This window comes from Microplitis mediator, chromosome 7, assembly GCF_029852145.1.
Source record: "Microplitis mediator isolate UGA2020A chromosome 7, iyMicMedi2.1, whole genome shotgun sequence".
Classification (NCBI taxonomy): Eukaryota; Metazoa; Arthropoda; class Insecta; order Hymenoptera; family Braconidae; genus Microplitis; species Microplitis mediator.
This window is the reverse complement of record NC_079975.1, coordinates 17,157,080-17,170,609: the sequence shown is the minus strand read 5'-3', so window position 1 is coordinate 17,170,609 and position 13,530 is coordinate 17,157,080. Positions and strand designations below refer to the sequence as shown.

The 13,530-nt window shown below is 31.8% G+C and overlaps 3 protein-coding genes across 7 annotated transcripts in view; 1 reads left to right on the top strand and 2 right to left on the bottom strand.

Moving 5' to 3' along the window:
- The window catches only part of LOC130670866 (probable G-protein coupled receptor Mth-like 1), a 97,299-nt gene that overhangs the window by 19,886 nt on the left and 63,883 nt on the right, over nucleotides 1-13,530 (top strand). Inside the window, exon 2 of the mRNA XM_057474464.1 lies at nucleotides 10,745-11,017. Within this exon, the coding sequence (XP_057330447.1) occupies nucleotides 10,745-11,017 (273 nt within the window). The remainder of the gene's footprint in view (nucleotides 1-10,744; nucleotides 11,018-13,530) is intronic.
- Nucleotides 1-13,530, bottom strand: part of LOC130670865 (uncharacterized) — a 36,316-nt gene that overhangs the window by 2,587 nt on the left and 20,199 nt on the right. For 2 of the 5 annotated variants that reach the window (XR_008990439.1, XR_008990438.1), the window contains exon 1: nucleotides 18-794. The exons of 2 other annotated variants lie outside the window; for them this stretch is intronic. The gene's annotated coding sequence lies outside the window, so the exon portion shown is untranslated. Of the gene's footprint in view, nucleotides 1-17; nucleotides 795-13,530 lie in introns of those variants that run through there. One more of the 5 variants, XM_057474460.1, reaches the window with a different exon arrangement.
- LOC130670867 (uncharacterized) lies at nucleotides 788-8,365 on the bottom strand. Its single transcript, XM_057474465.1, has 4 exons — nucleotides 8,096-8,365; nucleotides 7,790-7,938; nucleotides 7,500-7,718; nucleotides 788-7,393 (listed from the first exon to the last, which is right to left on the bottom strand). Exons 3-4 carry the CDS (start codon nucleotides 7,668-7,670, stop codon nucleotides 6,611-6,613), a joined length of 954 nt encoding a protein of 317 aa, XP_057330448.1. The 5' UTR covers nucleotides 7,671-7,718; nucleotides 7,790-7,938; nucleotides 8,096-8,365; the 3' UTR covers nucleotides 788-6,610.

The window sequence follows — 13,530 nt, the reverse complement described above, 5'->3', positions numbered from 1 at the left end:
TATATAATTATAAATACATTAAAATGGGGAGATATTCATGACAATGAAACCCGAAAGGTCGGTTGCTTGCAGCTGTTTCTAGCTACCTGCACTCGAATGCCACGTAGCACCCGAGCGTCCTTTGGTCATTGTTAAATAACTCGAAAAGAATTTGTCGGATTCACTTCAAATTTTCACACAATATTTTTAAAATATTATACTTTAAGAAAATGCAAAAAAAAAAAAATCGATTTTTTGAAAATTCTGACTACCCCTAACCCCTTAAGAGTGACATCCATATTACGTATAACCGTGACTTTGCTACTGACAAAAATGTATGATTTTAAAATTACGTCATTATGATATACGATAATGACTTTATTACTACGTAACAATGTGATGTAGGTTTTATGTCAAACGTACGTAATACATAAGTCATAACTATGACGTCATACAAGAGTCATGCTTACATCAATATGATGTCACAAGCTTTACATCATATTAAAATCATGTAGAACGTCAGATTGACATCAAATTTACATCAGATGCCGTGGCATTGCTATGACCTACATATGACGTCAAAATAAGGTCATGTGTTCACTGGGTAACGTAAACAGTAACTAGATTCATAACACTAATATAGTTAAGGTATTTTTGAAAAATTATTATTTCACCAATGGATATATCAATATTTTCAAATTTTTTAATAGAAAAAAATTTGAATCTTTTTATTTTCAAGTTTTAGGAATACCAATTAAAAAATTTCGAAATTCTGTAATTAAGAAAAAATCGATAGTGAGGATATTAGGGGTAATCTTTCGTTCAAAAAAAGATGGTACAAATATTTATCCGAAACATTAATGAATAACATTGAAAATATAATTTTTTAGAAATTCATTTTATTTATCTATTGACATTAATTTAGCTACGCTCATGGAATCGAATTATTATTAAAATTTTAATTAAAAAAAAAATGTTTTTGTAGTCATTTTACTTACTTGCTTATAAAGTAATCTCAGACGGAGTATTTTATATTAAAATCGGCCGATGATTTTAATTCATTCTGGATTTAAAAATTTTTTTTTTTCAAAATCAAAAATAATGTAATTATCAAAAAAATATATATATTAATCGTTTTATATCTTCAACAGGCCACTGTAGGTGTGGTAGTAAATTGGATGGTCTTATTAGTAATAAACCAAAAGACTAATTTGTTGAAATTACATGTATAATTACGAAAGGATCCGGAAAGTGTGGTAAAAGATGGCTAAAAGGACCAAGAAGAGAAGCCACTGTCAAAGATATGGGCAATATAACTACACACACATATCGTGCAAAAAAGGACAACAAAGAAATGGAACATGGTGATTATGAGCCTCCGAATTCGCCATCATCACCAGTCTTACGGGAGGTCAGATACCAATCTCGAAAAAAAATTTCTTATATGCAGATCCAATTAAAGCGCATCAGATATTAAAACATACTAATGCTGCGTTTTTGATCAGACACATAGGGCTCGATCCTTTTTATGTGTATTATCGGAGCCGACACTAATTAAATATTTATAGAGATTATGTTTTGAAAGGACACAGCTGTTTATGTATTGATGCAACTGGTTAAATAATTAAGAAAATAAAAAATTACAATGAAATTAAATTAAAATCTATATATCTTCACCATGGAGTTATAGGAATGAATAAGGGTTTCCTGTTATCTAAATGATTAGTGAGAGTCAGAATGCAAATTCACTCAATTTTTGGCTAATGGAATGGGTCCGATCAGGAGCTCCATTTCCGAAAGAAGTGTAATAAATGGAAGCAGAGCCATTTTAACAGCTGCTGTCAGGGCCTTTAGAAATTATGCTACCATAAATAAATATGCAAATGCTTGTTATGATTTCAATCTTCCATCATGCTACATAAGAATGGACAATGCTCATTTCCTAAATGCTTATGTAAAATTATTAAAAAAACATCCCTTCAAGAGTCGGCGTTTTTTTATAAAGCTTCTATAGGCCATCTTACCATTGCTAATACTCGAAACAAAGCGAAAAAAATCATAATTTATTATTCATTCATGATTCATTGATACTATTAAGATAATAAAAACCTGCGAGTTCTAGACCTCACTCTTAGTGGATTTCCAACAAAGAAAATAAAAACTAAAGATTGTGAAAATTTTTTTCTTTTCTCTATCAGCTGAAAAGGACTTTTGAAAAAAAAAAAAATAAATAAATAATAGTTATGTGATGTAAGATCATTGGAAAATAATTTATTTTTGTATGTTGTTTTTTTCTAGTAATACAACTTAGTAAAATTACGAAATATTTTGTTTAGAAGCTTTTCAAATTTCTAGAAAATATTAAATATTTCTAAATTCGTCAATGTAGTACCACAAAGTTAAAAATAAAAAAAAAATAAAATTTTCTCTTTGAAAGATTCAGTTTTGTTATAAAGCGATAATTTTCTTGTTCAAGCACTTATGAGCCCTAATTCAATTTTTTTTTGCTCAAATACTAATTGCGATAGAAGTTTTAAACTTTTAAAATTTTCAGAACTTAGCAACACATATAAAGCCTAAAAATTCGATTAGAATTTCTTTCCGAAACCGATTTACCATTCTTAATTTAAAAATCTATGACAGAGTTTTATCAATAAAAACTGTGCGTTACGATAGCATGGACACTAGTCGTTAGTTACCGGTCACCAGGTCGGGCTGATTTTTAGTTTTTATTTTGTTGTTGGCTCTCTGGGGGCTTCACTGATGACATCTGCGACCAGCAACAAATTCTATGAAATCAATGTGTCAATAAAAACTGTATATCACGATAGCAGGGACACTGGTTGGTAGTTACAATTATTAACAATGTCCAGCTGACTCTAGGGCTTAATAAATCTTTTTCTGTACTGTTTTTCAGCAATAAATTAGCGACAAATTTAGACTCCATTAGTTACAATTAGTCCATTTTCTCCTGGGCAGTCCTGTCATTTTACTGCTAGCTTGATGTAAAGATAACAGTAATTTGCTTTTTGTGGAACTAAATAGAGCTACAAAGTCGTGATTTTAGCAACTATTTAGCTACAAATTCCTACGCATATTTCAATGGTTTCTGCCGACTTTTCATTGCTAGGCTTGAGAAGTTTTGAGGCTGGCCCGCTGGATCAACCGTTGCCCAGGTTTTTTTTTATTTTTTATTTGGATATTTCGAAACTTGATAAAACCTTTCGATTGTCACCAAGAACATCTCAATCGGTCGATCGATTCGAGAGATATCGTTGACAAAAGAATGGAAAAAAATCGTCTTTTTACGTTTTCCGTAAATATTAAATTGACCTATTTCAAAATCTAATTAGCTCTCAAGCTTCATAAGCTGCGTCGAATACTGCCTGAACCATCGAGCTCGGATTAATGATTCAAGAGATTTCGTTGTAAAAATCATTTCAAGAGAGTTTGTTTTTAAAAGCTTCGAAATTGCAAAACTGATTGATTCGAAATACTTTTTAGCGTTAGAGTTTGAAAAACCAATTCCAATGCCGCTTCAAACCTCAAAAACTGTTGATTAGTTGGAAAGATATCGGCCACGAAAAATTGAAAAAATAACAACCCGGGAAAAATCATCAGGCCTGATCATGCATGAATCATGCATGATTTATACATGATTCAGGTATGATCGTGCATGATTTTGCACGATCATGCAAAGACATGTTCAATCATGCATGACCATGCATGACAAGGCAAGAATAGTCATGCATGATTCATGCAATATCATGCATGACCAAGCTCAGTCATGAAATATCATTAATGAAACTGCACGAATTATGCATCATGCATGCCTATGCAAATCCATGTTCAATTGCGCATGGTCATGCATGGCGAGGAAATAATAATTACACAAGATTCATGCAACGTCATGTATGACCAAGCTCAGTCATGAATGATCATTCATGATATTGCACGAGTTATGCAACGTTATGCATGACCATGTAAAATCATGTTCAATCGTGCATGACAAGGAAGGAATAGTCACACATGATTTGTGAAACGTCATACATGACCAAGCTCAGTCATGAATGATCATTCATGAAACTGCACGAATTATGCAACGTCATACATGACCATGTAAAATCATGCCCAATTATGCATGATTATATATAACGGAAAATTAATCATCATGCATGAGATTGCATGACTGAGTATGACTTTGCATGAGCATACACGACTATGTCTGATTCATACAAAGTGATATTCAATCATGTATGATCATGGATGAGACTGTATAATTCGGAATGTATAATAATAATTATAATTAAAAAATTTTGTTGCTTAAAATTTATTTTTTAATAATTTAAAACTATTACGTATAAAATTTCCTACACGCAATACATGGCGCATTGTTTTAATTTGATTTATTGTTAGAAATAATAGTTTTCTACTTTCACGAATAGGTATTATATGAGTTATATTCACCTGATGTTCAACATTACAGAAAAATTTTGTATGTTCAATAACTAATTCTTCTAAAACAAAACAGATTATTTTCTCTAACTCTACGAAAAATTGTGTTGATCCATAAATAATTAAATCATTATCAGCCAAAGTTATCTATACTGTGAAACTGTTAGTTTTTATTGTTTTATAAGCTTTAAGGCTTAGACAAGACTAAGCATGGCCATGTATAAATCATGCACGATTAAGCATGATTCATGCAAAATCATGTCTGATCATGCAAAAAAATACAATCGAAATCCGATCGAGCTTGAATCAGATTTAATCGACGTTTTTAATCAGGAATAATCAAATATTTCTGATGAAAAAATTTTAATAATTGAACATTTATTTTTATTTTGAAGTTAGTAGTTAAAGTTACTTTGTTTTTTTTTATCGATGATTACAATAAATTCAATTTATAATTTTTAATTCTACTAATAATTAAAATTATTCTTTTTTTCCAAAAAATAGATTTAATTACAAATTTTTTTTTTATTAATTGAAGAATTGAATTAATAAATTCTTGCGAAATTGATAATGATAGTCAATACAATTGCAGATTTTTTTTTTTTCAATGAATAATTAAGATTAATTTAATTGTTAAATTTGCTTGTAATTTATAACTAGAATTATTTTCATTCACTATTAAAAAAATATGTAATAATTAAATCAAGATTGAATTCAGATGATATTCTATTTTTTACAACCCAAGTTTTTAAAAAATGTTAAGAATCGTCGTAAACTGAACGAGACAGGTCAGCCTTAGTGGACAGCTGACGTGCCTTATAACACGACGGTCGTTGGTTCAAGACCCGTCACGGGTTAAATTTCAATAACACTTCTCAGCCAGTAACCATTAACTATACATCAATACTAACAAAATAAGTTAATTTAAAATTGAATTATCATTATTTTCATGTTTTTTAAAATAATTCTAGGCATTGTGCTTGATCAGGACTGATCATGCTTGGTCAAACATGATTATGCTTGCTCAAGCATGATCATGCCTGAATATTTGCCAGCCATGATCATGCGTGATCATGCATGAGAGAGCATAATCATGCCTGACCGAGCACGATCACGCATGCTTATGGCTGGCAAATACTCAGACATGATCATGCATGAGATTAACGCATGATCAGGCCTGATGATTTTTTGAATTTATTGAAATCGGTTTGTTAGTTTAAATAATATCATCAATTAAATTTTCGAGAAATCACTGTTCCTAACTTTTTTTTCGGATGTTTCATATGTCAACTTGCTGGTTTGGTTGAAAGTTCACGTAACTCTTCCTATCAATCATTTCTATTTCTAGATATTTCTGTTCAAAAATATTGAATTTATCAAGCATAATCGTGACCAAAACTTGAAAAAACAATCATTGTTGATTACTTTCAATTTTTCGGAAGTTATTACGAAATGTCACTTTTTTCGAGCTCGAAGTAGGGATGGGAAAAAATATATCAATATATATCGTATCGATATTTTTAGACAATATCGATAAATGCAGAATAAAAAATATCGATATTTCGATATATCGATACTTTTACTCTCAGGAGCGTGATTACCGAAAAGTTGTTAAAATATTCAAATGTGAAAAGACATTTGGTACTTTTGTTAGTTTTGCTTATTAATAAAATACATATTCAACTATTATTATTGCAATAAACATGAAAATTTAAAATTTTAACAATTGTTTTTTAGTCAAACCAATAGTTATCTGATATAGACATCAGAAGCACTCTTTCTTTGATATGCTCTCCGGTTAGTCTGCTTCTATTATCTGGTACAACTAAGTTTACAGCCGAAGCAAGTCTTTCAGATGATACTGAGGAAGCTTGGCAGATTAAATACCTTAACGCAATTTCAGAGAGGACCGGCGTAAAATGTCGCCAATTCACCCAGAATTCTATGGGGTCTGATTTTCTTTCTATTAGTGGTTGGTCCAGATACTGTTTAAGTTCATTAGGAACACTACTAGAACTTGGAACTTCTGCTCTATTTGTGCTGAGGGATATAAGTTTTTCATGTCTACACCAAATTGATGATTCACTAGGTTCTGGTGCTGCTTGAATTGGCCTTAAATCTGAAGAACGCTGTCCTCTACGCCTGTGCTCTAAGCGAATATCATTGCTTATTTTTCTTATAGCATGTGACACGGTAATTGGAGACATAAATGGAGACGTTTGAACCGCGGGTCTAATATTGTAGCTGCTGAGAGAAAAGTATTGTTATGAAAGAGAATGAGTTCTTCGTCGATTTTTTTTAGTAAAGCCTTTTTAACAGTCTCTCCCAGAGTGGTCGATGGATTCGTTTGATCCGTTACTTGACGGAGCAAATTTGAAACAGAAATTGCTAGGCTTAACGTCACATAATTTGCCCCACTTATCTCTTCAGTCGCTTCTTTAAACGGACCAAGAAGGGCAATAAGGTCTCGTAATACATTAAGCTGCGAAGTTGCAACAATATCAGGTGTTTTTTTATTAGTTTGACTTTTTGTGGCGAAAATATTTGCTACAAGAGCAGACAGTTTAACAAATCGTCCCAACATATCTAAGCACGAATTCCATCTAGTGCTAACTACTTGAATTAGTGTCAAGACTTCACCTTCTTTTTTTTCCGATGCTTGTTGTTCAGTTCTTAGTTGGTCCGAGGCACTTACCAATTGTTTGAAAAATGTTACTATAATTTTAACATGGTCACAGAGTGCTGAAAACTCATAAGTTTCTTTTAGTACCCCATCAACAATTAAATTTAGGCAATGAGCCATACGGGGAACCCTACGATCATTTCGAACAATTAATCGCACTGCTGCGACCATGTTTGCGCCACCATCAGTGGTGATAGAGACGATTTTACTTTTGTCCATCACAAACTCTTCACATATTTTATCCCAAGTTTCTTTGATGTACTCGGCTATATGACTCTGAAAAAGATGTATAATTATACTTTGTATTAAATATAATTACCAGTCGAAGTGATTGAGAAGTGACAGGTTTGATCTTATAATTTAAGAAATCCATTAAGTATACCTGGGATAATTTCTGCGCACACAATTTTATACTCTGAATGGTAGGTGAACTCTTCCCTATTTTGGGGTCAATAAGGTGAACTGTTAATACTAAAAAGCTTCTGGTTGAATTAGTAGTTCTAAGTATGTCACTTGTGAAACTTAAATAATTTGCCTCATCTAAAGCTTTCATCAGAACCTCTTTTGTAGTATTATATCTGTTTTTTATTAAGCGAGTCACCTAAAATTGAGAAAATAGCAGTTATCAAATTATAATATCAATTAAAATTTTCGATAGATGTGCTGAAATACCTTTTTTCTAGATGGGAGTTTCTAGAGAGGATTAACCGTGCGAACAAATTTTTGAAGGCCATTTTTTCCCACACATGATAGTGGCATACTATCTTTACAAATCATGTAAACTAGTGCCTGAGTAATTTCATTGTATTTTTGTCCACCTTCTAAAATATATAAGTGAAACAACCAATATTTACTTATTGAAAAAAGAGAAAATAATTCAATAGTATAAATATATTAAATATTCTCCAATTCATTAGGAAATATCACTAAACGTTATATATAATGAAATAGTAGAATAAAAAAGGGAATCATAGTTACACATTCAAAAAGTAATATTTTTATAAAATTATGGCACTAACTAATCTTCAAAACTTGAACTTCTCTCTAAGCAATTGGTAAGGGTGGATTGCTTCGGTTTTTTTGGTTCTTGATTGCATAACTGGCTCTCGATCAGCACAAATTGAACTATCCTCCGTGACTTCTTATCGTTGCTGAGAATCGTTATTGCTCGACAAAGTATTCTAATAAGAAAAGAAGGAAATAGATTTAAAAAAAGAAAAGAAGGAAATAGATTAAAAAAGAAAAGAAGGAAATAGATTAAAAAAGAAAAGAAGGAAATAGATTAAAAAAAAAAGTAACAAATAAAATAAAAATTCGTAACCTATCTATTTTGAATCACGCGTCTGGTTATTTTAATTTTAACATGAAATCTATGAGACATACCTCAATACCAGGATCATCATCCGTCTCTTGTTGGAGTATTTGTAATTCCATTGTCAGCTTTTGCTGTTTTTGATGAACTCTGCATTTTTACAAATTGCATATAAGCATTATGATGCTTTGTTTTCAAGTATGCAGCCAAATTGGTAGTGTTTCCGCACGTTTTGTACGTTTTGCCGCACAAGTTGCAAGACGCAGGTAGATTATTTCCTTTTTTTGAAAAAAACTTCCACACTGCTGATATTGTTAAAAATAAATAATATTAAGCACAACCATATAACGAACCACGCTGCTAAATGCCACTTCCCGCCATTAAACTATATACAACAAGTTACACATACACATACAACTGTCTCTGACACTGTCACAGACACCAAAGAGCCATCTATAGAGATTTTTTTTTTGGTTTTGTTCACCATCTACAGAGGGATACTCTGCGTATAATTATATACGATATTACAACCATAAGTAAAATATATAAATAATAAAAAATATAATAAGGCGTTTAAAAAATATCGAATTTGATATTCAAAAATAAATATCGAATTTCGATAATTCGATTAAAAATATCGACGATATTTATCGATCATTTTCTAAAAAAATATGGATATTTTGATATATCGATATTTTTTGCCCTTCCCTAGCTCGAAGAGCTTGAAAACATAAAAGTAATCAATGGTATTTTCGAGCTTAAAGAGCTGGAACATATATTAGAAATAATTTTTTCGAGCCCCTTGAGCAAGAAAACAGTGGGAAGTTTCGTGGCTGGCCCGCAGGGTCAACTGGATTCCAGATTTTTTTTCTGTGTTAGAGGTTATCAAAAAGTTGTTGAATGTCAGATTGGGCATCAGAATCGGTTGATTAGTTCAAAAGATATCGCTAATAAAAATTCAAAAAATAAGAATAATCTTAATTTTTCTTATTATTTTTGATTTTCTGAATTTCCGTAGATCAAGGCAAGACACAGCTTTTTGCAAGCTCACAGAGCTCGAGAACAGCTGAAAGTTTTGGAAATAGCCCGTAGGGTCAACCGTTTTTGTATTATTTCTCTTATTAAAACTTTGGTTATGGTATAAATTTCATATTTATTTCGTAACATCATGAATAATTCGACATCGACCTTTGGTTTGAAATTATTTAAATATAATAAATATTTACCCGATGAGCAAATTCTGGTGACATCTAGAATCGAAAATTTCGATTTCGACCGAGCAATAGATCCAACGGATGGATTGAGACGAGAGATCCGGGATAGATGCACTGAACGGCCGTGTTTCTATATTTTTGAACAATTCGACTCCGACCAAAAGAACAATTTTGATTCCAACGTTTGAACAATTTGATTTACGACTTTCGAGAACGATCCGAGTTTTGATCAACGAACAATTAATCGCGAGAAATAATTTCGACCGACATAACCGCCTTTTTTGAACAAGCCGAAGCATCGGCGCGCAACTTGAACAAAATGTACGACCAAGTTTGTTTTGATAAATAAGTGAAATACGTTTCGCGTAATAATCAAAATTAATTAATTAATTACGTGTAATAATTGTATGATAGTGAAATTTGAGCGCGTTACCGAAATAAAATATTATTTTGTATTTTATTTCCTTCAACATTTTCTGAGAATTACGGATTATCTGTGTCTCATTCGCAACGGCAGTTTTGTAGCCTAACCATGTAAGAATACTCTGACGTCACTCGTCAAGTATTCCGTTAATATGTGCGTTGTACATGTGTCCGTGTACGTTTTACGTGTAAAAATGAAATATAAGTTTATTTTATTTCGTCAACCGACTGTTTTTTTTTTTTTTTTGAGTAACGAACTGACTTTGTGTTTCGATCAAGTACGACTTCTGCAAACAATTTAGTTTATATCGAGTCAAGCCGAAACCGGTAATTTGAATTTTGTTTGTAACCGATAATTTTTGTGATACCGACCAATTTATTTTGTTTTTTTACATATACGACTAATTATTTTGTCTTAATTCTGATCAATTATTTTATCGTAAGCTTAAGTGCCTGACCTTTCCCGATCCGCCACCCTGAGCCGATTTGTTTTTGATAATTGTTATTTGGTGATTATTAAATCACTTGGCGCCCAACTTAACAATAATTGAACAAGGTTGCCATTTGTAAGTGTATTCGGACTTTACTCCGGTAGATCCCCAGTGGTAAAAAAACCCGTTACAATATATTGAAATTGATTTAAATGATTTTTAATGAAGTTATTCCACTTATTTTCAGGAATTCCTGTGTGAATCAGAAAGATATAGAAAATGCAACTCCTTTACTGCCTAATACATCTGAGACCATTGATGTAACAACTGGTTTTCCATCTTGTCTTTACTCTAATAACTACACAATTGTTGGAGATGCTGACGTATCAATCTTGAAATCTGATGGCAGCTTAATAGTGGATGGAATATCTTTACTGTCATCGCAGTATTGTGTTGAAAGAATCAAAGAGCTAAATGGCAAATCCAAAGTTTTCGTCTGTCCAGAATATGCACCTAAACGGTAATACATTGAATTATAGACTTACAGTTGTTCTGAAAACTAAATATTGTAAGGGCACATTGAAAATGTTTCTTTACAAAAATGCCGTGATTAATTGATCTAATTCTCAATTATCAATTGTTTTTCACTCAATCGATTAACATTATCTATAATAAAGCCGAATACTTTCATTACAATAACAGTAGCGGATTCATTTTATGTTTGATACAATATAGTTATATATGATTTATATTTAGGTTGGAAAAAAATGATGTAAACTACCAAAATAATGTTTAAATTATGCTATCTATTCTTTCATTGAAATATGTAATATATTTGACCCGAAGACAAATTACCCGCGACAAAATACTCATAAACCAAAATACCCGTGATAAAATCACCGCAACCAGAAAACTCAATGCTCACATATCATTATTGTAGTATTGAGCGAGCCTGCCGAAGGCAGGCGAAGCTCAATATTAATTATAACGATAGCTTCGTTCGAAGAGATCACTCTGTAGTACCGTTCATGTACGCTATATATATCACATATTTTAGTGTAAACAAAAGCAAATCATCATCTTAGCAACTGCCTTGTTTATTAGTCATTTAGTTCAGCTGAGATCTGTAAAGTGAAGAGATCACAGGGTGGGAATGAAAATAATATATAATGATGGGAGGGAGCGATCTCTTCGAACGAAGCTATCGTTATAATTAATATTGAGCTTCGCCTGCCTTCGGCAGGCTCGCTCAATACTACAATTATAACTCAAGCTTCGTTCTCAGGATCACTCTGTAGATGTTCAGAGCAACAATGAACATTATCAACAATATGGTTAATATCGAAATAGATTTTATCTAAAAGTAATAAAAAAATTGTAGAATTATTAGAATTTAATTATTTATTTATTATTATCATTATTTTTTAAAATTAACATGAACATTTAATTCAAAATTGAATTTGCAAATACATTTTTATCAGCGATGATTGGTCGATTATAAAATCTTTCAAAAGTCTTTGAATTTTCCGACCAACCAGCTAAATTTTTAATAATTTTTAAATCTACCCCTTTTTTAAGGGCAGAAGAAGTAGAAGCATGTCTTAAGCTATGTGAAGAAAAATTGTTACCAATACAATCTTGTAAGAAAGCTCGAATCCATCTACTAATAGTATCTTTTGAAGCATTCTTATAAGGTTTAACAGTTGTTAGAAATAAATTAACTGGATTTTTAACCAGTAAAGAAGTTTTTTCTAAATAGAACTCTAAAGTTGAGACAACACATAAATTTAAATTATTATGATATTTAGGTAATAATAATAAAGGTTGTAAAGCACCTTGCTTAGAAGTTTTAATTTTATCCGGGATTTCAATTTCATAATTATCATTATTTTTGATAATATTAGATCTTTTGATAGAAGCAATTGTTTGTACTCTGTGTGCAGTGATTAAAGCTAGTAGAACAGCTAATTTAGTTGTAAGTTTAGGAAGATCAAGCTCAATTAAAGGGCTTAAAGCTCCCAATTTTTTTAATATTGGATCTAAACTATAGATTCGGTCATAACGAGGTTTAGCAGGATTAATGTTATAAGCACCTTTCAAAAGGCGGGAAACCAAAGGGTTTTTTCCTATATTAATATTGCAAATAAGTATAGGGCAGAACGAACAGTGTTGAGAGTACTGTAGTTAGCACCCTCATTAAATTTATGTGTTAAAAAACAAATAATATCATTTTCTTGAGGATGAAAAGCATTAAGAGCTTTCGAGGAACAATAAGAAGTCCAATCCTTAATTGGTTTAGAATATTGTCGTAGAGTAGAGCTTGAAATCGAATTAATGAGTAATTCAACAGCGCCATCATTTAAACCTCGTTGCTTGAAAGCTTGCCGGATAATCGCGCAGCCATTAAAGACATCTTTTGAGCCAGAGGATGATGAATCTTTCTACAGGGAGATCGAAGAAGATTAACATCTGGATGAAAGATGATTGGCTCTGAGTCTAGTAATGATAGCCATAAAGGATACCATGGCTGACCACACCAATTAGGAACAACCAAAATTCCACAGGCCTGGTCCGTTTGAATTTTCTTTAAAGTTTTTAAAATTAAAGAAAAAGGAGGGAAAGCGTAAAAGTAGTACTCGTTCCAGTCAACAGTAAAAGCGTCAATACAGAAAGCTAAGGAATCTCGGTGCCAGGAGCAGTATTTTTCACATTTATTATTGAAATTGGAAGCAAAGAGATCAATTTCTGGTTGGTTGAATTTGGAAACAATGTTTTGAAAGGCAAAGGGAGATAATTCCCATTCTGTATCGATATTATCGATACGAGAAGCCTCGTCTGCCTCATTATCCTTGGAAGGAATATATGAAGCAAAAAGCCAGAGATTTCTTTGCTCACACCATTCCCAAATTTCGTAAGTGAGATCATTTAAGTATTCGTATTTTGTTCCACCCATTTTATTAATATATGCTATAGCAGTAGAATTATCAACGCGTAATAAAATTTCACAACCAAATAAGTTGGATGCAAACGTTT